The sequence below is a fragment of the Camelina sativa genome, chromosome 7, assembly GCF_030686135.1.
Source record: "Camelina sativa cultivar CO46 ecotype springtype chromosome 7, ASM3068613v1".
Lineage (NCBI taxonomy): Eukaryota > Viridiplantae > Streptophyta > Magnoliopsida > Brassicales > Brassicaceae > Camelina > Camelina sativa.
The window spans coordinates 2,296,220-2,317,719 of NC_141886.1; the positions used below are offsets into that span (position 1 = coordinate 2,296,220).

A 21,500-nucleotide genomic window follows, 5' to 3' on the forward strand; every position below is an offset into this window, starting at 1 on the left:
TTTCCCAATTTTTGTTTTGTTTTGTTTTGTGTGTTTATCATTAATTAACAAAACTCCTCCTTCCATGTTTTCTTCCATGTACCTATGCTTGGGCATTTGGGTAACCCGTTAGGGTTCAAGTATTACCCAATCAGACGTGGATAAACGGGTTTAGAAAAATAGAATTTCTTTTTTTTGGACAAAAGAAAAATAGAATTTATTAGATATTTTTCGATATATGGGTTCGTATCTATTTGGATACTATCGGGTTCAGATCAATTCGAGTTACAAATTTCAGAACCCAATTAGTATCCAAACTATCGGATACCTGAAAAAGAATCTTTAAAATTAATTAAATTTTAATAAATTTATAAATTATGACTTATATATCAAATAATTTTAAATATCTTGATTATTTTTGATATTTAGCTATGAAACTAATTGAAACTATTCAAAACTATAATTATAATTTTGGATAATTGAATTATATTAATGCTAAATATTTTAAATATATTTACATATTCGGGTTTGATGGATATCCGCACGGGTACCAGGTATTATCCGACCCTAACCCGAACCCCCAACTATTAAAAAATAGAATCCAGTAAGATTTTATAGCTAAATCGGTACCTAACCGGAACCCAGTTTTTCATGCCGGATTCTGGATTGGATATTCGAGTACGGTTTTTATGCGCAAGCCTACATGTATCCGTCATACGACTTATAACTCTATATATTAAAAACCTTTTAACAAAAAATCGCTTTTTGATAAATGCTAAATAAGGAACATGAAAAACATAGTTACTGATATATACAGTTCTATATGTTTTTACATTTTCTTTTTCGTATATAAATATATAATCTTTAAATCAAGAGTTGCGGAATCATTTTAATATATTACGACAAAAACATTTGCTCATAAGATTTATATATATCCATGACCTACGTCTTGTAGATATGTTTTAATGATTGTAACTTATAAAGTGTTTACTTCCCGAGGGATACATATTGTTCATATTATAGTAAATGTAAGCAAATAAATTAAAAAATCATTCACTTAAAAATGTAGTTTTTTTTTTATCAACCACCTAAAAATGTAGCTAATTAATTAATAATCAAGCTTTATAACACATCTCACAATTGTGTGTTTGGTACCATATATTGTTTTATCGTATTTAATTGGTTGGTTACAAACTTACAAATAATATGTTAAGATTTGGTGAGATTTAGAGTGATTTAGTGATTATTGCTTTTGACCATATTTTTTTGCTTGTTCATGGGTCCTATGTGAGGTATTTCACAAGCTTAAATAATTATGGGGACTTATCCGTTGTTAGATAAACTAAAATAAAATAAAATAAAAAAGATATTAAACCTCTTTTAACTCATTTTGCTTGTTAGGATAACTTTCATTTTCGATAAATATCATTCATGGATATATTTTGTTATGCACATATGCTAAAACCGAAATTGTATTAATGTGAGATTTGTTAGCATTTCGAACTCTCTCTATATCACAAAAGATGATATTTTAAGATGTTTAAATATAAATGCATTATTTATTTATAATAACATTTTTCATAACTATCAATCAATAGTATTTCATGAAATTTTTAATTTTTCATTTAATGATTCTTGAAACTTACAATTTCCTAACATTAATTAATAAAAATGTACAGAAAATCATCCTTTGTGATATAAAGGGAGTATTTCTCAAGGTTAATTAATTACTATGTGTTTATCCGTTCTTGGATAAATATGTTAATCCTCTTACATTTCCGATTATTTCATTTGTAAAGATAATTTTCATCATCGTCCACATATATTATTGTCTCATGTAAAAATCTATGTAAATTGAAAATTTTTAATGTGTGATTTCTAAAAAACTAAAGTAGCTTTGACCTATTTGCCAAGTTTTTTTATTTGTATTTTGTGTGTTTATCTTAAAAAAAAATCGTTTTTTTGATGAATGCTAAATAAGAAAAATTAAGATAGATGGTTACTGATATATACAGTTCTATGTGTTTTTACATTTTTTGTTTCATATGTAAAAATAATTAAGGAATGACTGATCTATAATCTTGAAATCAAGAGTTGCGATATCATCTTGAGATATATTACGATATGCTCTAATGATTGTAACTTTTTCATATTCCAGTAGATGTCAGCAAATAAATGTTTAAAATCATTCACCTAAATATGTAGCTAATTAGCTAATAACCAAGCTTTATATAACACATCTCATAATTTATCAACATGTGATCATTTTTGGGTTCATATATTTTGGGTTTGCACAAAAGCTAAGTTTTTTTTTGTTTTGCTATTCAAAATGTCATAGTCAGTAATGATTAAAATGGTGGCTAAAATAACTTTGAGTCCTAATTTAGTTGGTTGTCATATAGTATAGTAAACCATCATTAGTTGGTTATCAACTTATCATCATGTTGTCGATTGAATTTTAAAGAAAGTTTAATACCATCAATTTATCTGACAACTGAACCGGCTGAACTGGCCTGGTTCAGACGAGAAATAACTAAAGGCTAGGAAATTGAAGAATTTATTAGTAAAAGGATGAGTTTTGTAAATAAAGAAAATAAAAAGGGTCGATTATAACATTTATTAAAAGTAATGAACACACCGGTCTAACGGGTGCGTCGGTCGGCGAGAATGACGCTGTAAAAAACAAAGGGAAGGAAAAAAAAAACACAAAAAATTAGAGGAATTATCATACGAGGAGACGCGCACCGGAGGAAGCATAGAGTCGATAAACCCAAAGCTTAGATGAACGGTGAGTTGACTTCTTTCCGATATTGACCCAATCATCTCTCGCCACGTCATTGGTTACTGCAATCCATACCCTGAACCGCCACCTTCTCTGTCTCCCAAATCGAAAACCTAATCCGATCGTCCTCTCCGACCTACATCCGCCGGAATAATACTTTTTGACAGTAAGATTTGTGTTTTTTTAAATTCCTTTCAACCATTATTTCGGATTTTGGATTTATCAATTTAGTCACTGCGAGAGAATGAGACTGAGAAGTTTGGACATCTCAAAAAAAACCCGATTGGATGATGAATCTTGAATCTATGGGAAGGTGTGAATCTTTGATTCATCCTCAGGCTCATTCCAAACAAGGGTTTTGTTTAAAGCTTTGTTTTTGTATTGATTTTTGAAAGCACTTGTTTTTGAGCTTTGTTCTATTCAATGTAAAACATTATAGGAAAGAAGACAACTTTTAGTAATAGGAGAGGCTCTTCTTGGTAGTTATATGAACACTGTGCAATAACTGCTGTGTATCTTTGTAAATCTTTTGTCTTTTGAATTGCAGTGGACTTCAGGATTGATAATGGTGAAGCTGCTGGGATGATGATGGGGATTCCTGTTGAGCTTGAGGTTACTACCACGGTTGAGAATCATAATGAAATGGGTGAAAGCTCTGGTCAAGCAATGATTGAGCAAGATGATGATGATGATGACAACCATAATGAAATGGGTGACAATTCTGGTCAAGGTCAAGCAATGCTTGAGCAAGATGAGAAGGTGAATCCTGATTCTCTTCCTCTGGCAGTTGCAGATATGGCAGATAATCAAGGGGATGAGCCTTATGTTGGGCAGGAGTTCGAATCTGAAGCTGCTGCTCATGGGTTTTATAATGCGTATGCTACAAAAGTAGGATTCGTCATCCGTGTTAGTAAACTGTCACGGTCAAGGCATGATGGATCTCCCATTGGCAGGCAACTTGTTTGTAACAAGGAAGGCTACAGGTTGCCTAGCAAGCGGGATAAGGTTATTAGACAGCGAGCGGAAACAAGAGTCGGATGTAGAGCGATGATCTTGATTAGAAAAGAAAACTCTGGTAAATGGGTTATCACTAAGTTTGTCAAGGAGCATAATCATCCTTTGATGCCTGGGAGAGCTCGAAGGGGTTGCATTTATGATCAATATCCGGTTAGTTGTTGCTCGTTTCGCTGATCTACATTCTTTATTTCAGGAATTGAGGTGCAAGTGAAAGTATAGATTTTTATATTCAGCGATAGTATCATTTGAAATCCTTATTGGTGTTACTTGTTTAGCCAGTTAATATGCTTCTGTGGTACTGACTAGTTGCTATATGGCATATACATGTGGTGGTTTGATTTTTGACGTTGCTTCTATCTAACTTGGTACTCCTAAAGACTTGAATTCTAAAAATTTGATCTCCTCATTTGCAGAATGAACACGACAAAATCCAGGAACTGATGCAGCAGCTAGCTGCAGAGAAAAAGAGAGCGGCTACATACAAAAGGCATCTGGAGATGCTATTTGAACAGATCGAACAGCACAACGAAAGCCTTTCTAAGAGAATCCAACACATAGTAGACAATGTGAGGAATCTGGAACAGAGAGATCATCAACAGAACCACCAAGTATAGTCTTTTGGTCTCTGGTTTTTCCCTTGTTCATTCTTCAGCAGTTTGATTTAGGAGATAGATCTTTTCTTCTTTATTCCCCATCTTCTCTCTTTAATAAAGATTTTTCTTGTCGAAAACAAAAGAGCTTGCAATTGCCTTAAAGAAAGTTTTGTTTCTTCTTCTTCCTCGTCTTATGTTCTGACATTGATTTTGCTTCGACAATGCATAGGCATTGTGTAGTGTTAGTGTACATAAAGTGAAAGCTTTGCTTACGTTCTATCAAGATCCTCTGTAATAAAATCAGCTTTTTCCTGAAGATCTTCCTGCTGGTCAAAACTAGTTAGCTTAGCTATATACTATAGATGGGAAGAACCCTACAAATCTATTCAAGATCACAAAACAGAAGCAAAATAATCAAATTAGCTTGTAATGGACGAGGCGACTGTACATATATACAAATTCTGTATATGTGCTGATTTATACCTTAAGTATCATTTTTATGTTAAAACATACATTCACATTAACGGTATTGTCAAATCGTTAGAAATTGTTGAGTCGATTGCCATGTCGTGTTAACTGTCGATCACATTCACGTCATCTACCACATCATTTAAAAAAAGTGAAATTCTTTTTGCCTCAATGGCTTTCATATTTTTGTTTTAAATTTACAAAAGTTTCATAGATATTAACTACCATTAGTTTTTTTTTTTTTTTTTTTTTTTTTTTTTTTTTTTTTTTGTTGCAATTATCTATGTTTCAGAAAAAAATTTGTACTTGGTAATTTTTATGTTATATATATTTTTTTTCTTTCTAGAAATCTAATTATCAAACTAATTAAACAATATAGGCTCTATCAAGATCCTTAGTAGTAAACACAATTGTTTTCTATTTTAGTTCGATCCCTTTTTAATAAAACGGAAGTAGACGAATTCAAATTAGTAGACCATATAATATTAATATAGGTTATAACTAAGATTAATTATTTGATAAGTTATATGGATTAATTATTTGATAAGTTATATATATTTAGGATTATGATCCTCTTAAAAAAGATGTTCCAAAGAATAAAATAAAATCTCAAAAATATTTAACTACAAAAATCTCAGAAATTAATAGAAATTAACCATTCTTCCGTAGATTACAAGTGATTTCCGATTATACTAAAAAACAAAATCTTACCTAACTCTATCAGAAAATTTTGATTAAGTAATGGGTCAAAATTTGAATATTTAAATTCATTTCATATATTTCTTTTGTTGAATTGTAAGTTTTATATACTATAATAAACTTTTTAAATAATTTAATTTGAAATCTTTAAAAATAGTTTAAATTGATATTTTTAAGAATATCATAAATATATGATAGATCAAAAAGTTAAAAATTATAAACACTCTAATTTGATTTGTTACAGCATGAGTCAATAATATATTACTATAATATGAAATTTCAAAAATATGATTTCTCGGATTAAATTTAAGTTTGGAATAATGTTGTTTGGTAGGCTTTCTCGGTCACGATGATTTTGACAAACATATGTTACATATTTGGTCCTAAAATTAATATGCGCTATACTATAGGTTAAGTAATAGAATTAACAATCAAAATACAATATATAATTTTAAACATTAAACAAATCAAATAAAATTAACAAACAAAAGTTAATTTTTTCACACAACTTAATCCGCATTATACCGCGGGTCAAAATCTAGATATACTAGAATAAATCTTTCTTTTTTTTGTCGTCAAATATATCTTACAGAATATATGTTATTTTCATAAGTCATATCTATCTTAACATTTTTGGAGTACATTTTTGTGCCATCTTTTTTTTATCTTTATATCCAAACAAGTCTCAATTAAATTCTCTACAATCCTTACAACCAAACAAAATCATTTCCTTATTTGATAATATTAATTTCAAATTTCCTAAAATCTATCTACCTAATTTAAAGCAATATGTTAGATTAAAATATAATTCTCCTTTCAATTTTATTTAATCTTATCTTTAATTATTTGAATTACTATTTAATACATGAATTACTATTTAATACATAAAGTTAAAAAAATATTAGATTTTTTTTAGCATATGATGTGATTTGAATTTTTATAAACGGAGATATATTTTAAAAATCTATCTTAACATTTTTGAAGAATATTTTTGTGCAATAATTTTTTTTGAAATGATTTTCCAAAAAACCATGGTCTTAAACACTATTAATCACCATAAATTTGATTTTAATCATATTTCATTGTATTTTTGACCATGGTTTAAGACCATGCGCAAAACCATGGTCTTAATTTTTTTTTTGATTTTAATCATACTTCATTTTATTTTTGAAAGTCACATATTTATTGTTCTTTCAAAGTCAATCCATATAATTTTATTAACAAGTACTGTTAATTATTGTAAAAACACCAAAATAAAAAATATATATATAAGTGCATTGATATTACAAAACAAAGAAATTTACTATGGGGTAAATTTTGCAAATACAACATATTATATATAATATTCTAATATTTATATTAACTAAATAAATTAGTATACTAACTTATTTAAATGATTTATGAAAACGAATAGACCCATGGTGTACCACGGGGTAAATCATAGTTCAGTATATGATTTCATATCATAGTATTCCATATAAAAAAACCTTTTAAAACAAATAAAATAATCACATATACGATATTTTAAATAAAAATTACCAAAGTAAACAAAAGGAAACAATTTCAACTCGTGCTCTAATACGGATCATATTCTAATAAATAATTATTTCGGCTAAGTAGAACATGTCCATAACATAAGCCATGAACTAAAGTCTACAATTTTATTTCTTTTTTTTTTGGTTTTTGGGAACTAATATGTTATATGTTATTAAAATGATGAGAATTAAAATGATGAGTCCGAAAATTAAATCAATCATTTTGTTTGGTAATTATGCTTATTATTTGAATTCTCAAGTTTCTTTCGTTTATGAATTAAATAACATTTTAAAACATGGAAACAAATTTAAATCTTGAGTAGGGACATTATATTGATAACGTTGGACCAACACAAACACGAGAATATCTAGGAGTTCTCGAGACCTGTTATTTTGTCCTTCTTGAGACCATTTTGGCCATGTTTTTTGTGAGAGTGAATAGAAATCTGAAGAGAATAGTCCACCACAGGCCCTTTTCTCTAGTTTAGAACATTTTATTTCGCTTCTTTAGATATATATAGGAGAAAGTACAAAGGACCAAAAAGAGTGAAAAACCGTAATTACTTAAAAAGCAAGGGAAAAGTGTAAATTGGGTGAGATGGTTTCATAAACAAAGAAGAAAGAGTACGAACAACAACTTAAAGCCTACGAAGAGACAATGAATAAAATACCCATTATACAGCGTTTGATGACGATCGCTTATTGGGTTTCGTAGTTTTAGCCACACTTGTAATGCTTCTTGAGAGATTGATCATTAATAGGCATAGAGTGCCCACAAGAACCCGCAAGGCGGCGAGCATCTTTCTTTTGCGCAGGGTCTTTAATGTACTTACACATACATGGTCCTGGCGGTATCAGTCTATCACAACATTTTCTCCACGTGGCTCTATCTTTGATTGCTTCCAAGCATAAACGAAGTGCTTCTTTGCAATAAGCGAGTGTCGGATCCACGCATCATTTATGCTTGTAATGCTTCCAAGCATAAATGATGTCAAGAGTAGGACCAAGACGATGGACATAAATGGAATGATCTTCATTTTCTAGACTAATTAATTAATTAGATGTATGTCGTCAAATCTGTTGTATGTTTCTAGCTAGGTCTTTATATAGAAAATTGGATCTGAAGCATGTCAGCATGTGGCTGTACTGAGAAGTAGGAATCAATTCCCAAAAGATGAAAGGAGGAGGTCGATCCTATTTTATAAAGCAAATAATTAATATTCAAAACAAACTAGAGACCAATATACAAAACCGATTGAATAGGAAGTGAAGTGAGGATGGCTTTTTTTGATATGTTGTATTTATTTCCTAGTTGAAAATACATGCATCTTGTTTTGCTAAGCAATTAAACGTGATTGAACGTCATGCCACGAAAAAAAAAAAAACTAGAAATTGAACTAAAAAAAGCTCCGAGTGTTCGGCCGAACCATATAATCCCTTTATTTAGGCTCAAGTTAGTGACATTTATATGATTGCTAGAGGAGAAAAAAAAAAAAAAGCACCAATGTTCTTGAATTGGCTCGCATAAAATCTCTGAAGAAGCAAAGGCAAATTCGAAAACCTAAATCATTATGACTAGCGAGAAAGGGTAGCGTGGTCGTTTACCCTATATCATTTCCTACACCGAAAATAACAACGTTCAATGGGTCTTCTTGTACGTACTTCAGTTGTAATATTTACGAAAAATATAAAGATAGTGTTGTCTTGCGACATCTCGGGTTCTTCACAAAAACGGTCACATGGACAAACTCAAGTTATTTTCAATTTAACATGTTTAGAATTTATTTACAGAGAAAATAGATGAACCTATTATATATAAAAACTCTCGAAGCGACAAAATAAAAACAAGATCAATTCATGATCTATTGCTAAAGCCACCACTTTTCATCATCTGAAGAAACTCCTTGTAGTTGACTCTACCATCTCCATCTTCATCCACTTGCATAATCATCTCTTTACAAAATTACAACACTTTTAGGGTTCTACCTTGCTTGAGCCCCAAGGAAGCCATCACAGACTTCAACTCCTTAACAGTGATAAACCCATCACCGTCTTGATCAAACACGTTGAACGCATCCCTCATGTCCTCTTCCTCTTTTTCCTCCACAATCGAACCGTAAAGAGACTCAAACTCGTTTATGTCTACGCACCCATCTCCATTTGCATCCATCTTCTGCATCATTTGGATCAGATCTTTGTCAGGCATAAAGATTCCTAGATTCTCTAGAGAATCGTTTAGTTCTTCCTTTGTGATCCGTCCCTCTCCGTTCTTGTCGAACATCTGAAACACTCGTTTTAGATCCATCAGATCCGTTCTCCCAGGAGTGAAAGAGGTTGTAGAGAAGAAAGACTGATCTCACCATAACTCTTGGCTTTGTTGAGAACAGAGATGGGGCAGAGGAAGAGAGATGGGGACGTAATTAACAATTGATTAGAGAAAATTTCTAATCTATTTTTTTTTGGTACAACCGTTGGATGGATCCATTAATTAGCCTAGACGTTACCTCTTTGCCTTTGGAGTTTGGATTTTAGGAAAAAAAAGTTAAATAATACAAGACCGTAATAAAGTTAACTAAAAGTCTAGGAGTAATACTTATACTAACACTGAAGAGCACGACGGGCAGACGGTCTATTTCCCCATGGGAACTATCGTATCGAACCAGATAGAGCCCGTTCTTTACCTTCGGTCTATTTTTCCCTGAAATAAAAGTTCGAAACCAATTTCCCCCCAAGTCGAAAGTACGAAAGCTATATCTCCACAGTTTAATTCTATTTCATCAATTAACCCATATATCGGTTTACTATTTACTTAACCGATTAGAAGAAAACTAAACCCAAATTAAACCAAAATAAACCCGATTTCAACCCGTTAAACTTCGATTCACTATCCAAAAATCCCTAAAACTAAAAATCCCCAAATTTGCGAAGAACCCTAGATCAAAGTTTAATTCTTTGCTTAAATTTCTTTGGGAAAACAGCTTCAATGGCGATTGTCCTCGCAGATGCAGACTTTGGAGGAGATTTCGATGAAGAAGCACATGACAGAGATGAATTTCACATCGACCAGTTAGTGAATGAGTTCGTCGATGAACCACCAGTCCGCCATGATGTGTATCCGGAGAGTGATACCGATGAAAACGGTGACGGTACAGAGCCAGTTCATACACATATCAGGCGCGGTGATGGGCATTTGTACGATAAGCAGACATTCTTCAGTGGAGTTGCTTTCAAAGAAGCAGTGACAGACTATGTTCTCAGAACTGGAAACAATTTGAAGCAATACATGTATGATAAAGATAAAATTGGCTTTATGTGTGTTGGTTGTAATGGAGATGATGGTTCACGGTGTGAGTGGAAGGTGTATGCCGCAATTCTGCCAAGTGATAACATGTGGAGGATTAGAAAGTTTAATGATAAGCATAGTTGTATCCCTAATGGAGAATGTGAGATGTTCAAGGTTCCACATATAGCTAGGTTATTTCTTGATAAGATTAGAGATAATCCTGAGTACTTCATGCCAATGAAAATGGAAGAAATCATAAAGGAAAGGTGGAAGATTAGTGTCACTAGGCATCAATGTCAGACGGCTAGAAAGAAGGCATTAATTTGGATTGATAAGGAGTATGATGAACAGTTTGCTAGATTAAGAGATTATGCTGCTGAGATATTAGAATCTAACAAGGATTCACATGTAGAGGTTGAATGTGTGACTGATGATGGAGGGAAAGACATGTTCAATAGGTTTTATGTTTGTTTTGACAACATAAGAAGAACATGGAAAGAGACTTGTAGGCCTTTAATAGGAATGGATGGTTGCTTCCTAAAGAATAAGGTCAAGGGACAGCTTTTGGTAGCTTTAGGTAGAGATGCTAACAATGGTATTTATCCAATAGCATGGGAGGTTGTAAAAGTTGAGAACACCGACAATTGGGTTTGGTTTATGAAGTTGCTGAAGACTGACCTTGGACTAAATGATGGTGACGACTTCATTATGGTCTCTGATAGGCAAAAGGTAAATTATTATTATCATGGTTTGTAACTGATTTTGATTGTGTATTTTTTATGGTACCTTTAAATGATTATTCTTATTTTGTAGGGATTGATCAAAGCTGTTCAGCTGGAATTACCAAAGATGGAGCATCGAATGTGTGTACAACACATCTACGGAAACTTGAAGAAGCATCATGGAAATAAAACTCGGATGAAGCCACTTTTGTGGTTGCCTTAATGTATTTTCGACCACATAGACTTGTAATTCCCTATGTCTTTTTTCTTTTGTCTCTTCTTAAAACTTGCTAGTGATGTATTTTGGTGAATGTTTTATGAAAGGCTATGATCAATATCATAATTCTGAAATTTAACTTCTCATTCTCATTACCACAATAGCAACAACAAACTAACAACAATTGTCTTCATAGCAACAACAAACTAACAACAACACTGAATCTCTTGTTCAACCTAGTAGCTTACTGAGACCAATCATGATCATACATAAGAATACTATGATAAGCATCATTCTCTTATTGCTTGATTTGGCTTCATCCAAAGCATCTTCAACCTTCTCAAATATCTCCTTCTCCATCTTCTCATAAACCATCTTTTCCAACTCAAATCTCTCTGTTCTGATATCTTTCAGCTGCTTCTCAAGTTCAACAGTCTTTGCATCTAATGTATCTATCTGATTGAAAAAAGCTTCATCAACCCATTTAAATGTGTGTTCATCGTTTCTAAGCTGCAACAACCCAAATGTTATACACAAAATTAGAAAAACAAATCAAATGTTATACACAAAATTAGAAAAAACAGTTACCTTATTGGCTACTGCAAACCCACACCGATAATATCTCTGGTACGGATTCGAATCGGACTTCGATGTCAAAGCCATGATTCCTTCCCCGCACCAACATCTCTTTGGCACACCGATAACCCTTCCTCTTGCAAGGAAACTTGATTCGGTGGAATTTGTTGACACATTACTCATTGTGATACTCGAACTCGTGAAAGAAGAAGCAAATTCAAGAAGAAGAAGCAAATTCAATAAGAAGAATCGATTATGCAAGAAGTGAAAATTGATTTTGGGTTTTGATTCTGGGTTTTATGATAAACGGGTCGGGTAGGTGGAGGAATTTGGTTCAACAATTGGTTTATTTTTGGGACATATATGGTTTGGTCTCTGGTTTAGACATTATACCGCTATAATCCAGAATCGGGGAGATATAGCTTTTGAATTTTCGACTCGGGGGGAAATTAGTTTCGAACTTTTATTTCGGAGAAAAATAGATTGAGGGTAAAGAACGGACTCTATCTAATTCGATACGGTAATTCCCATGGGGAAATAGACCGTCTGCCCAGAGCACGACTCTAAACTTAAGTCTTTCTGAATAAAATACAAACACTAGTCACGGACTTTTCATTACACCATTTTACCTAGTTTTTTTTGTGTCGCTCTACTTTACAATTTTTATTGCTATCGTGAGAAAAGTTAAAGGTAGATTTAGTTTACGTTGTGTTGTAGTTGGGAAAAAAGTTAATATACAAAAAGAGAAACTAGAAGTAGGGAGAATACGCTTTGTTCAAAAACAAAAAAAAAAAGAAGTAGGAGAATACGCGTGAAGGGTATTTCACAGATCTTTGATAGGAGAAAAAACGATAAAAAAACATTGTATATCAAACGCGTTGTTATAATTGTTGATGTTTGGTTCCTGTCCCCAATTTTATTGGGTTGTTTACATTATTAAAAGTTTAAAACATGTTCACTAACGAGAGATTGCTGCCCGTTGCAGTATGACCGTTGGTCCATCTTTCTTTTTCCTTTAAAAGGACTCATATGAATATCTCAATCAGCATAAAGGTAACAAATTAAAATGAATGAAACAAATGCAGCGGAACAAAATTTGAATATTGACTTAAACATAACAGTGTGATGATACTCTTACAGTTTCATTATTTTTAAACCAAAATCATATAGTACTTAACTCTTTAAAAAAAAAAATCATATTATATAGCATAATAAGTATTTCTTTTGTTTTACTTTGGTGGATCCATGCTTCGAACTATCTTCGGCGATCTGTCGGGATTCTGATCAGTGAAATATTTTTTTTTGGGTTGAAATGTGCCAATATCCCCAAAAATGCCAATTTGGGTAGATTGTCGACTTGTGCCACAAATGTTATATTCCATGCAATAATTAATTAATGCAGCAAAAACCAAAAACAAAAAAAAAACACAATTTTTCGTAAAACTTTGTTTTATTGGGTATTCGATTAATTTAATTTTTAAGTAGTATAAAAAATGTACTATAAAATAACAAAAATATATTCTCACGGGGGTTTGTGACTGTGTGTAAACCTGTAACCGGCCGGATCCATTTGTGTGTAAGAGACTACTCGTGTTATAGTTGTCTTCCAGCTCATCCAATTTCCACTACTACTCATGATCCTTAATTTTTTGTTATTCTATTACACTTCCACAGCTAATTTAAATGTTGTTGAAACATCATTGAATAGAGACGACTAATGAAAAAAATAATACAATGAACTTTACTTAAAAATGTACTTAATAATTTACAAATATATTCGAGGATTCGTGTAAAATTTCTCACTCTTTGCTTAGGATAAATCCCACGAGCACAAAACCTAGATTTTCCATTTACTTTTTTGGTTGTCAAAAAAAAAAAAAAACTAAATGGGCTTGAAGTAGGCCCATAAATCTAAAATTAGAATGTTGAGTTTTTAATTTGACGACCAGAGATTTGAGAGAAGAAGAAGACACAGCTCCTCAAAAGTGGGCTCGTTCTGTCTGCTTCGGTCCCTGCAGATTTCGAAATCGTTTTTTTTTCTTTTTCTTTCTTTCTTTCTTTTTCCATCTGAAAATTTTCTCACACTTTCTCGGCAAAATTCCCGGAAAAAAGCACTCGATCAGCAGCAGGTAATATAGTAATACTATCCCACCCCGTTGAAAGCTTCCTCCACGAATTATTCGCCTGTAGTTTTCCTAAAATAATTTCATGTTCTTTTCGATCTAAATGGGATTTAACTCGATTGTTTCCCCCTCTCAGTGTTTAGGTTTTGATGTTCTGTAATAGGAAGCATTTTCACTTTTTGGTCAAAATTTCTGTCTTTTTTATATCTTCTCTTACAGAGCTGCAACTGTTTCTTGAAGTATGTTGTAGCTTCTTCTATTCATTAATCCACTCTTGGGGGAAATCTATTCTATTGTTTTATTATTTGCTTCAAATTAGTGACCGTTGGGAATGTAAAGGTCACTCCTTTGGTCTTTCCTTGTGTGTTGTGTTCCTAAATAAGTAATAAGTTTGAAAAAAATTTGTGTAACGGTAACAGATGGTCAGGAAGGAAGATGTGGATTTCTATTGCGGGTTTTCAAGGAAAGAGCTTCAGAGTTTGTGCAAGAAGTATAATTTGCCTGCCAATAGATCAAGTTCGGATATGGCTGAATCATTAGCTTCTTTTTTCGAGGTATTTTATAGCTTCCCTCTTCTTCTTTTTTTTTTATAGTGTAAAGGAAATAAATAAAAGTTGTAGCTTGAAGTTAATCTGAAATCATTAGTATGCATCTTCTCATACCTTGTTTTGTAGATCATTAATATGGTCACATGTCTTGTTGTTTCTCTTCATGTTGGGCAGCTAATCATATGTTGTTGTATCTAACAATTGCAGAAAAATGGTTTGAACTCGGTAGGCTTTGGGTTCCCTGGGAATCAACATAGTGTAGCTACGACATCTAGAGCACCAGCGGATAGAACATGGGATGTTAGAAGAGGTTTGGTGTATTTATCTCTGTTGCTTAAAATTTTACTCTTGTCTCATTTATATTATTCCATTTATAAAGTCTGGTTATATGTTATTGTAGATTCTAATGGTAAAGAATTGGATAAAACTAGAGAGGATTGTGTTCAAGGTGCAGTGCCTAGAAGTCCAGGCTTTGTCCTTGGGGACAATACACCGTATCAGGTTCGATTCACTTTGTTTTTGAGAGTATCTATTTGCATGAAAGTGAGTATCCATTTGCTTGGATAAGTCTGGAGTAGTTTTCACTTTGTTGGTTTTTCCTTGAAAGACTTAATAAAATGCCTTTTATGTAAAGATGTACAAGAGTCATATCGTTATAATGTAGGATAGTTTCTCAAAGAAATTTATTGATATAGGTGCATCAGTGTTTTTGTCCTTTATTAACGTTCCTTAATTCTCTGCCACTCTTCTGCTGGCCAACTTCTAACGTCTCTTAAATGTTTCTGCTGAAAATGCAGGAAAGTAATGGAAATGGTGGTTTGATTGATTCTGCATGTGCACCTCCATATATGAGGACACTGAATGAAAAGGGCCCAACAACTAACTCCAAGAGAACAGATTCTCGGCTAGAAGATAGAATGAGAGATGTAGACAGTGGTGATAGTGCTAGTTCGTCTTCATTTGAGTTTCATGTCAGTTTGGAAGAGGGTATTAGCCTTTCAGTTGATCTAAATTTCAATCCATCAGATTGGATTAATAGCATGAGGGATGAGGTCAATGTATGTGATAGCATGCGTCGAAGAAAACCCCCACATTCTGACCTTGGCATTAATAGTGCTACAGAATGTAAGAAACAGAAGACTTCAGGGCTAAACACAGATGGGCGTGTAATGAGAGAATCATCTGTAAGTCCGACAATGAAAGAAAATGCTCAATTACCTTCTGATCATCATTCCAATGGTGAACGGTCTCTAGCGGTATCTGCTATAGAACCATGCAGCAGAATTAAAGAGGGCTCAGACACTTGCAAGGAAAAAAAAGGGATTGACTTGTCCGTACCTGATTCTTTAGTACCTGGCCAGATTGTATCATCTTGTGTCGAATCGTATAGCAAAAGCTGCTGTGTAAATCCAGTGGACTTGGACTGTGTCATTCCTCCTGAGAAGAAGTCAACAAGTGATTCTATTATGGTTGCTGCAGAACAGAATCATCTACCTGGTGATCATCTTATTGAAACTCCGGGGAATCCATCCATGGAAAGTTTTCACAAGGTCGGAAACTCAAGTACTGTTATATGTCCACGGGGAGCTGGTTCTGAACTATCATCATCAGAAGCAGAGGCTTATCATTCAAACCTGCCGTGTTCTCCTCGTAAGACCAATAGATCCTCAACCATCTCTTCTCCAGAGTTCATAATCGATAGAGAGTCCACTAGTTGTTCTGAGTCATTCAAGTTCCGGTGCAATGGAGGCAAAAACTGTCTGCCACCAAATACTGAGGAGCAGGTAGAACATCTCCTTTCTAATATATTCGCTACAAGCAATAAACACAATAGATGCCTTATCCTATGCCTTGTTTCTTCCTTCGCAGGAAAAGAGTGAAGTTTTAAGTGAGCAGGCGCGGTCAGAGTGACTTGTATGAAAATGAAAGCATCTATTATATTGTATAATATTGTTCAAGTAATAGGAGAATGGCTATATACATGATGTAGAGATAGTCAAGAAATGGCCTTTCCTCTGACCAAGTGGTTTCTTCTGCTGCTTTTTTTATGAGGTATGATTTTGTGCTCTCTCTATAAACATATGAGTGATACAGCACAAAATAATGAAGATATATGAAAAGTTATTTTTGGTTGTGGGCTTGCACTTAGGCCATCAAGTACATGGAGATTCTCAGATTCCATTAAAAACATTGGGTCGATTATTACTGAAGGATTTTGCAGTGAGCCAGTGACCTAGAGAGAAGTCAGTTTTAGGTCAGTATGCAATTCTTTTTGGTTTCGTCTATTTTTTTTGTTTCAAGGCTGTAAACGCAATTCTATGTTGTTATACACATCATTTATAGACCAATGTATGAGATTAGCTTACAGACCAATGTTGCAGACACTCGTGTTGTTGAATAGAAGCAAAGATCTGACTGTAAGGGAATGAAACATGTTGGAGTAACATCCTCGGAAAAATATGATGTTGTTATCATGTGTACTCGCCACATAGTTCTAAAGAGAGAAGCTCCTGTTTACACAACATATGAAGAATATCATCTATGTTTATACTTAAGAAATCTAAGGCTTAGTGTGTCTCAGGTCTGCGAAGTAGTAAGTAAATATGGACCCGTTTCGTTAGCATGTGAGTAGCACGTGACTGGACAGTTCTTATTATTAGAATCTGAACCATTTTAGTTAGTTGAGTGTATGATTTTAGAATCAGTAAAGGCCTCTCTCTCAACTTGAGGCCCTCAAGTCAACAACTTCAGAATTTTTCAACTTTCAGTAGGAAGCACATATGAGTCAACTCAAGATTTTCAATTTTGGTCTCTTGTGTGTGTTTGAAATCTTGAGTCTAAAGAGGACAAAACATTTCTTTTGAGGGACACAAGGAGATGAAGAGGAAGAAGACAAAAGAGGATGTTTGTGTCTCGAGAAACAGAGTTGAACTTTAAAAAAAAAAAATAAGTGCATGAAACCTCACAAACCATTTACTTATTTGTTGTATATTTTTAAGATTAAAGATAGTTCTAATGTTTCGGTTTGCTCAAAACCAAACACCGACGGCAACGGCGCAAGTAAAAGACATCCCATTAAGAAAAAAGGAAGCTTTGAAGGAATAGTAAATGTCTCCTTAGATTCTTGTGTTAACTCCAATGTGCATAGAGATGGAAATTGACATAGAAACTTTTTGGGTTAGATTGCACAAATTTGGGAAGATTGGGGAAAATTTCGAATAAATAAAAATGTAAAAACGAGAAAGCAAGAAGAAAAAATTTGGTAACATTAACTCTTTATATTAAATGGCGTCACCTACATTTGCCATTATTCAGAAGCAGCAAGTTTTGGTCGCATTTAATGCAATCTCAGTACTACTACATGACTCTCTGTGATAAGCAGCTCCAATGTCTCTCTCTTCTCCTTCTCTCTTCTCTCTGGGTTTCTCAAGATTTTCATGAGCTACTGCTTAATGTATAACTCTAGCTCCCCACTTTCACCACTCAATTCCTCTTTTTACACTTCTTTAGTCGGCCAAAAAAAACAAAAAAAAAATGGAAGTTTTTGGAGAAGCTTAGCTTTTTTTAAAAGGGTCTTTGAGGATGTTATGATGTTGTTACTTTGCGGTCTGAGATCTTGAAAAGGGGTAAGTTTCTTTTTGTTTTTCCGCTGCAGAAGAACAGAGAGCCAAGAGAGGTCCTTCTTTGACATGGTTATCTAAATTTTCCTACTTTGTTTCCTAAATCTTCGGAGTCTGTCTTGCTGCTGGTTCCTTTGTTTCTTCGACACTAATTCAGCTCTCATTGCTAGAATTTTCTTTCATATGTTGCATGCCCTTGATTTCAGTTTCGTTCTAAAGATCACAGTTTTGTGAACTTCTTGGTGGTGACTGGTTTGCTACTTACCACCAATCAAGGGTCACACTCTTTAGTCAATCTATGGAATGTCTCAGAAAGTGAACGCAGTAAGTAGCTAAGAAGCGTTTGCGTTGACTTTGAAAAGTAGCTAAGAATGAGAATGTTCGGAAGGAGAGCAAGGGAGTGGACTCTCCTTGTAAAGCTTGTGCTTTTCACTAGTATATGGCAGCTTGCTTCAGCTCTTGGTTCAATGTCTTCAATTGCAATTTCCTACGGAGAAGGTGGTTCTGTATTATGTGGTCTGAAATCTGATGGGTCTCATCTTGCGGTTTGCTACGGATCAAACTCAGCGATCCTCTATGGGACTCCTGCTCACTTCCAGTTCATCGGTTTAACGGGTGGAGATGGGTTTATGTGTGGGCTTCTGATGCAATCTTATCAGCCGTATTGTTGGGGAAACAGTGCGTTTATCCAAATGGGAGTTCCTCAACCGATGATCAAAGGAGCTGAATACTTAGAAGTTAGTGCTGGTGATTACCATCTTTGTGGTTTGAGGAAGCCTATAGTGGGAAGAAGACAGAGCAGCAACGTTTCTTCTTCTTCTTCCCTTGTTGATTGTTGGGGATACAATATGACCAGAAACTTTGTCTTTGATAAGCAGATACATTCTCTCTCGGCTGGCGCGGAGTTCAACTGCGGGCTGTCCTCTAAAGATAAGTCTGTTTTCTGTTGGGGAGACGAGAACAGCAGCCAAGTAATCAGTTTAATCCCAAAGGAAACAAAGTTTCAGAAAATTGCAGCTGGTGGATACCATGTCTGTGGCATTCTTGACGGGTTGAATTCGAGAGTGCTCTGTTGGGGAAAGAGCTTTGAGTTCGAAGAGGAGATCTCAGGGACATCCACAGGGGAACAGATTCTTAATTTACCACCAAAAGAGCCACTCTTGGCAGTGGTTGGTGGAAAGTTTTATGCTTGTGGAATCAAACGTTATGATCATAGTGCGGTTTGCTGGGGTTTTTTCGTTAATCGGAGTACACCTGCTCCTAAAGGTATAGGCTTTTATGATCTTGCAGCTGGGAATTACTTCACTTGTGGAGTTCTCTCAGGGACTTCTATGTCACCTGTTTGTTGGGGTCTTGGTTTCCCTGCTTCTATCCCTTTAGCTGTCTCACGGGGACTCTGTGTAAACACTCCTTGCCCACCAGGAACTCATGAACTCAGTAACCAAGACAACTCGCCTTGCAAAGTGCCTGGATCTCATATTTGCGTGCCATGTAGTCCTAACTGCCCTACTGAAATGTATCAGAAAAGCGAATGCACGGAGAGATCTGATCAGGTTTGTGTTTATAACTGCTCGAGCTGCTTCTCATCTGAATGCTCCTCAAACTGTTCTTCTGCGTCTACTAATGGGGGAAAGGCAAGAGGAAAATTCTGGTCACTGCAGCTACCTATTGCAACTGCAGAGATTGGCTTTGCTCTCTTTTTGGTAGCAGTTGTCTCGATAACAGCGGCTTTATACATTCGGTACAGATTGAGGCATTGTAGGTGCTCGGAAAATGATACAAGGTCTTCTAAAGATTCAGCCTTTACGAAAGATAATGGCAAAATCCGTCCTGATCTTGATGAGCTGCAAAAGCGCAGAAGGGCTCGAGTTTTCACTTATGAGGAACTTGAAATGGCTGCCGATGGATTTAAAGAGGAATCAATAGTGGGGAAAGGGAGTTTCTCATGTGTCTACAAAGGTATACTGAGAGATGGAACCACTGTTGCGTTGAAGAAAGCGATAATGTCATCAGACAAACAGAAGAATTCAAATGAGTTTCGCACGGAGCTCGATCTGTTGTCAAGACTCAACCATGCTCATCTTCTCAGCCTTCTCGGATACTGCGAAGAAGGTGGAGAAAGGCTTCTGGTTTATGAGTTTATGGCACACGGCTCACTGCACAACCATCTTCATGGAAAGAACAAGGCCTTGAAAGAACAACTAGATTGGGTCAAACGAGTGACGATTGCTGTCCAAGCTGCTAGAGGAATCGAATACTTGCATGGTTACGCCTGCCCTCCCGTGATTCACCGGGATATTAAATCATCAAACATTCTTATAGATGAAGAACACAATGCTCGAGTAGCTGATTTTGGTCTCTCCTTACTTGGTCCTGTTGATAGTGGCTCTCCTTTGGCAGAACTACCAGCAGGAACTCTCGGTTACCTCGATCCCGAGTACTATCGACTGCACTATCTCACAACCAAATCCGATGTGTACAGCTTTGGAGTCCTGCTTCTAGAGATCCTAAGTGGAAGAAAAGCCATAGACATGCACTACGAAGAAGGGAACATAGTAGAGTGGGCGGTTCCTTTGATCAAAGCAGGAGATATAAACGCACTCTTGGACCCGGTCTTGAAACATCCATCTGAAATTGAAGCTTTGAAAAGAATCGTGAGCGTGGCTTGCAAATGCGTGAGGATGAGAGGGAAAGATAGACCGTCGATGGATAAAGTGACAACAGCGTTGGAACGAGCGCTTGCACAGCTAATGGGGAACCCGAGCAGCGAGCAGCCAATATTACCAACTGAAGTAGTGCTTGGGAGCAGTAGAATGCACAAGAAGTCATGGAGGATCGGTTCAAAAAGGTCTGGTTCCGAGAACACGGAATTTAGAGGCGGATCATGGATAACTTTCCCAAGTGTGACATCATCGCAGAGGAGGAAATCATCGGCCTCTGAAGAAGATGTAGTGGAGGAGGATGAAGGGAGGAAACAACAAGAAGTCTTGAGGAGTCTTGAGGAAGAGATAGGGCCAGCTTCTCCTGGACAGAGCCTATTCTTGCATCATAATTTCTGAAAAGAAAAATGAAAAAAGTGTTTTCTCAAGTTTTTAGTAACAATGACATATATATAAGATATTTTACTCTGATGTATAATGTGTTCCTTAAGGCAGGAATGTAAAGAGGCAGAGAGACTCTTCAAGGAAGAATGTATGAAATTTTCCTTAACTAATTATTACCAAGTTATTTTTTGTATAAGTGATCTTCCCTTGAGAGTTGAGACCAAGTCCTCGATAGTGTTTATGTTTGCACTGAACAAAGTTAACAATCAAATACAACAAGTCACTTAAAAGGAA

At 34.9% G+C, this 21,500-nt stretch overlaps 5 protein-coding genes and 2 pseudogenes across 9 annotated transcripts; 4 read left to right on the plus strand and 3 right to left on the minus strand.

Annotated features, from left to right (window-relative positions):
- Positions 1 to 2,543: 2,543 nt before the first annotated feature.
- On the plus strand, positions 2,544 to 4,687 carry LOC104699968 (uncharacterized). Of its 3 annotated transcripts, none has more exons than XM_087456430.1 (3): positions 2,544 to 2,927; positions 3,309 to 3,928; positions 4,192 to 4,687. In XM_087456430.1, coding segments are annotated over exons 1-3 (822 nt in total). In that variant the 5' UTR covers positions 2,544 to 2,926; the 3' UTR covers positions 4,393 to 4,687. The 3 variants fall into 3 exon arrangements, with proteins under 3 accessions (XP_087312556.1, XP_087312557.1, XP_087312555.1); XM_087456431.1 differs by having other exon boundaries at positions 2,627 to 3,074; XM_087456429.1 differs by having other exon boundaries at positions 2,627 to 2,767.
- Positions 4,688 to 7,519: 2,832 nt separating this feature from the next.
- LOC147940753 (non-specific lipid-transfer protein 2-like) lies at positions 7,520 to 8,110 on the minus strand. The gene is made up of 2 exons (XM_087456595.1): positions 8,058 to 8,110; positions 7,520 to 8,025 (listed from the first exon to the last, which is right to left on the minus strand). Exons 1-2 carry the CDS (start codon positions 8,108 to 8,110, stop codon positions 7,791 to 7,793), a joined length of 288 nt encoding a protein of 95 aa, XP_087312721.1. The 3' UTR covers positions 7,520 to 7,790.
- Positions 8,111 to 8,813: 703 nt separating this feature from the next.
- Positions 8,814 to 9,609, minus strand: LOC104699970 (calmodulin-like protein 4 pseudogene; annotated as a pseudogene).
- A 447-nt stretch (positions 9,610 to 10,056) lies between these two features.
- LOC147940754 (uncharacterized) lies at positions 10,057 to 10,832 on the plus strand. Its single transcript, XM_087456877.1, has 2 exons — positions 10,057 to 10,770; positions 10,815 to 10,832. The coding sequence occupies exons 1-2, from the start codon at positions 10,057 to 10,059 to the stop codon at positions 10,830 to 10,832; spliced, it is 732 nt and encodes a 243-aa protein (XP_087313003.1).
- A 694-nt stretch (positions 10,833 to 11,526) lies between these two features.
- LOC147940755 (uncharacterized protein At4g04775-like) lies at positions 11,527 to 12,054 on the minus strand. The gene is made up of 2 exons (XM_087457665.1): positions 11,884 to 12,054; positions 11,527 to 11,805 (listed from the first exon to the last, which is right to left on the minus strand). The coding sequence occupies exons 1-2, from the start codon at positions 12,052 to 12,054 to the stop codon at positions 11,527 to 11,529; spliced, it is 450 nt and encodes a 149-aa protein (XP_087313791.1).
- A 1,787-nt stretch (positions 12,055 to 13,841) lies between these two features.
- LOC104699971 (uncharacterized) lies at positions 13,842 to 17,016 on the plus strand. 2 transcript variants are annotated; one of them, XM_010415392.3, is made up of 8 exons: positions 13,842 to 14,000; positions 14,414 to 14,548; positions 14,750 to 14,852; positions 14,943 to 15,043; positions 15,340 to 16,326; positions 16,412 to 16,594; positions 16,692 to 16,796; positions 16,924 to 17,016. In XM_010415392.3, the coding sequence occupies exons 2-6, from the start codon at positions 14,414 to 14,416 to the stop codon at positions 16,451 to 16,453; spliced, it is 1,368 nt and encodes a 455-aa protein (XP_010413694.2). In that variant the 5' UTR covers positions 13,842 to 14,000; the 3' UTR covers positions 16,454 to 16,594; positions 16,692 to 16,796; positions 16,924 to 17,016. The 2 variants fall into 2 exon arrangements, with proteins under 2 accessions (XP_010413694.2, XP_010413693.2); XM_010415391.3 differs by having other exon boundaries at positions 13,845 to 14,000; positions 16,692 to 17,016.
- Positions 17,017 to 17,795: 779 nt separating this feature from the next.
- LOC104699972 (serine/threonine-protein kinase-like protein ACR4 pseudogene) lies at positions 17,796 to 21,402 on the plus strand (annotated as a pseudogene). Its single transcript, XR_015561800.1, has one exon. The product of XR_015561800.1 is annotated as a serine/threonine-protein kinase-like protein ACR4 pseudogene (transcript).
- The last annotated feature ends 98 nt before the right edge of the window (positions 21,403 to 21,500 follow it).

Bases quoted from the DNA above. Each gene is read 5' to 3' on its own strand.
- LOC104699968 (XM_087456429.1), top strand. The intron at 3,929-4,191 runs GTTAGTTGTTGC...CCTCATTTGCAG, and splicing joins GCATTTATGATCAATATCCG to AATGAACACGACAAAATCCA.
- LOC147940753 (XM_087456595.1), bottom strand. From the start codon at position 8,110: ATGAAGATCATTCCATTTATGTCCATCGTCTTGGTCCTACTCTTGACA. The intron at 8,026-8,057 runs TATGCTTGGAAG...GCATAAATGATG, and splicing joins GTCCTACTCTTGACATCATT to CGTGGATCCGACACTCGCTT.
- LOC147940754 (XM_087456877.1), top strand. From the start codon at position 10,057: ATGGCGATTGTCCTCGCAGATGCAGACTTTGGAGGAGATTTCGATGAA.
- LOC147940755 (XM_087457665.1), bottom strand. From the start codon at position 12,054: ATGAGTAATGTGTCAACAAATTCCACCGAATCAAGTTTCCTTGCAAGA. The intron at 11,806-11,883 runs GTAACTGTTTTT...GGGTTGTTGCAG, and splicing joins GGTTTGCAGTAGCCAATAAG to CTTAGAAACGATGAACACAC.
- LOC104699971 (XM_010415392.3), top strand. From the start codon at position 14,414: ATGGTCAGGAAGGAAGATGTGGATTTCTATTGCGGGTTTTCAAGGAAA. The intron at 14,549-14,749 runs GTATTTTATAGC...TAACAATTGCAG, and splicing joins CATTAGCTTCTTTTTTCGAG to AAAAATGGTTTGAACTCGGT. The intron at 16,327-16,411 runs GTAGAACATCTC...CTTCCTTCGCAG, and splicing joins CACCAAATACTGAGGAGCAG to GAAAAGAGTGAAGTTTTAAG.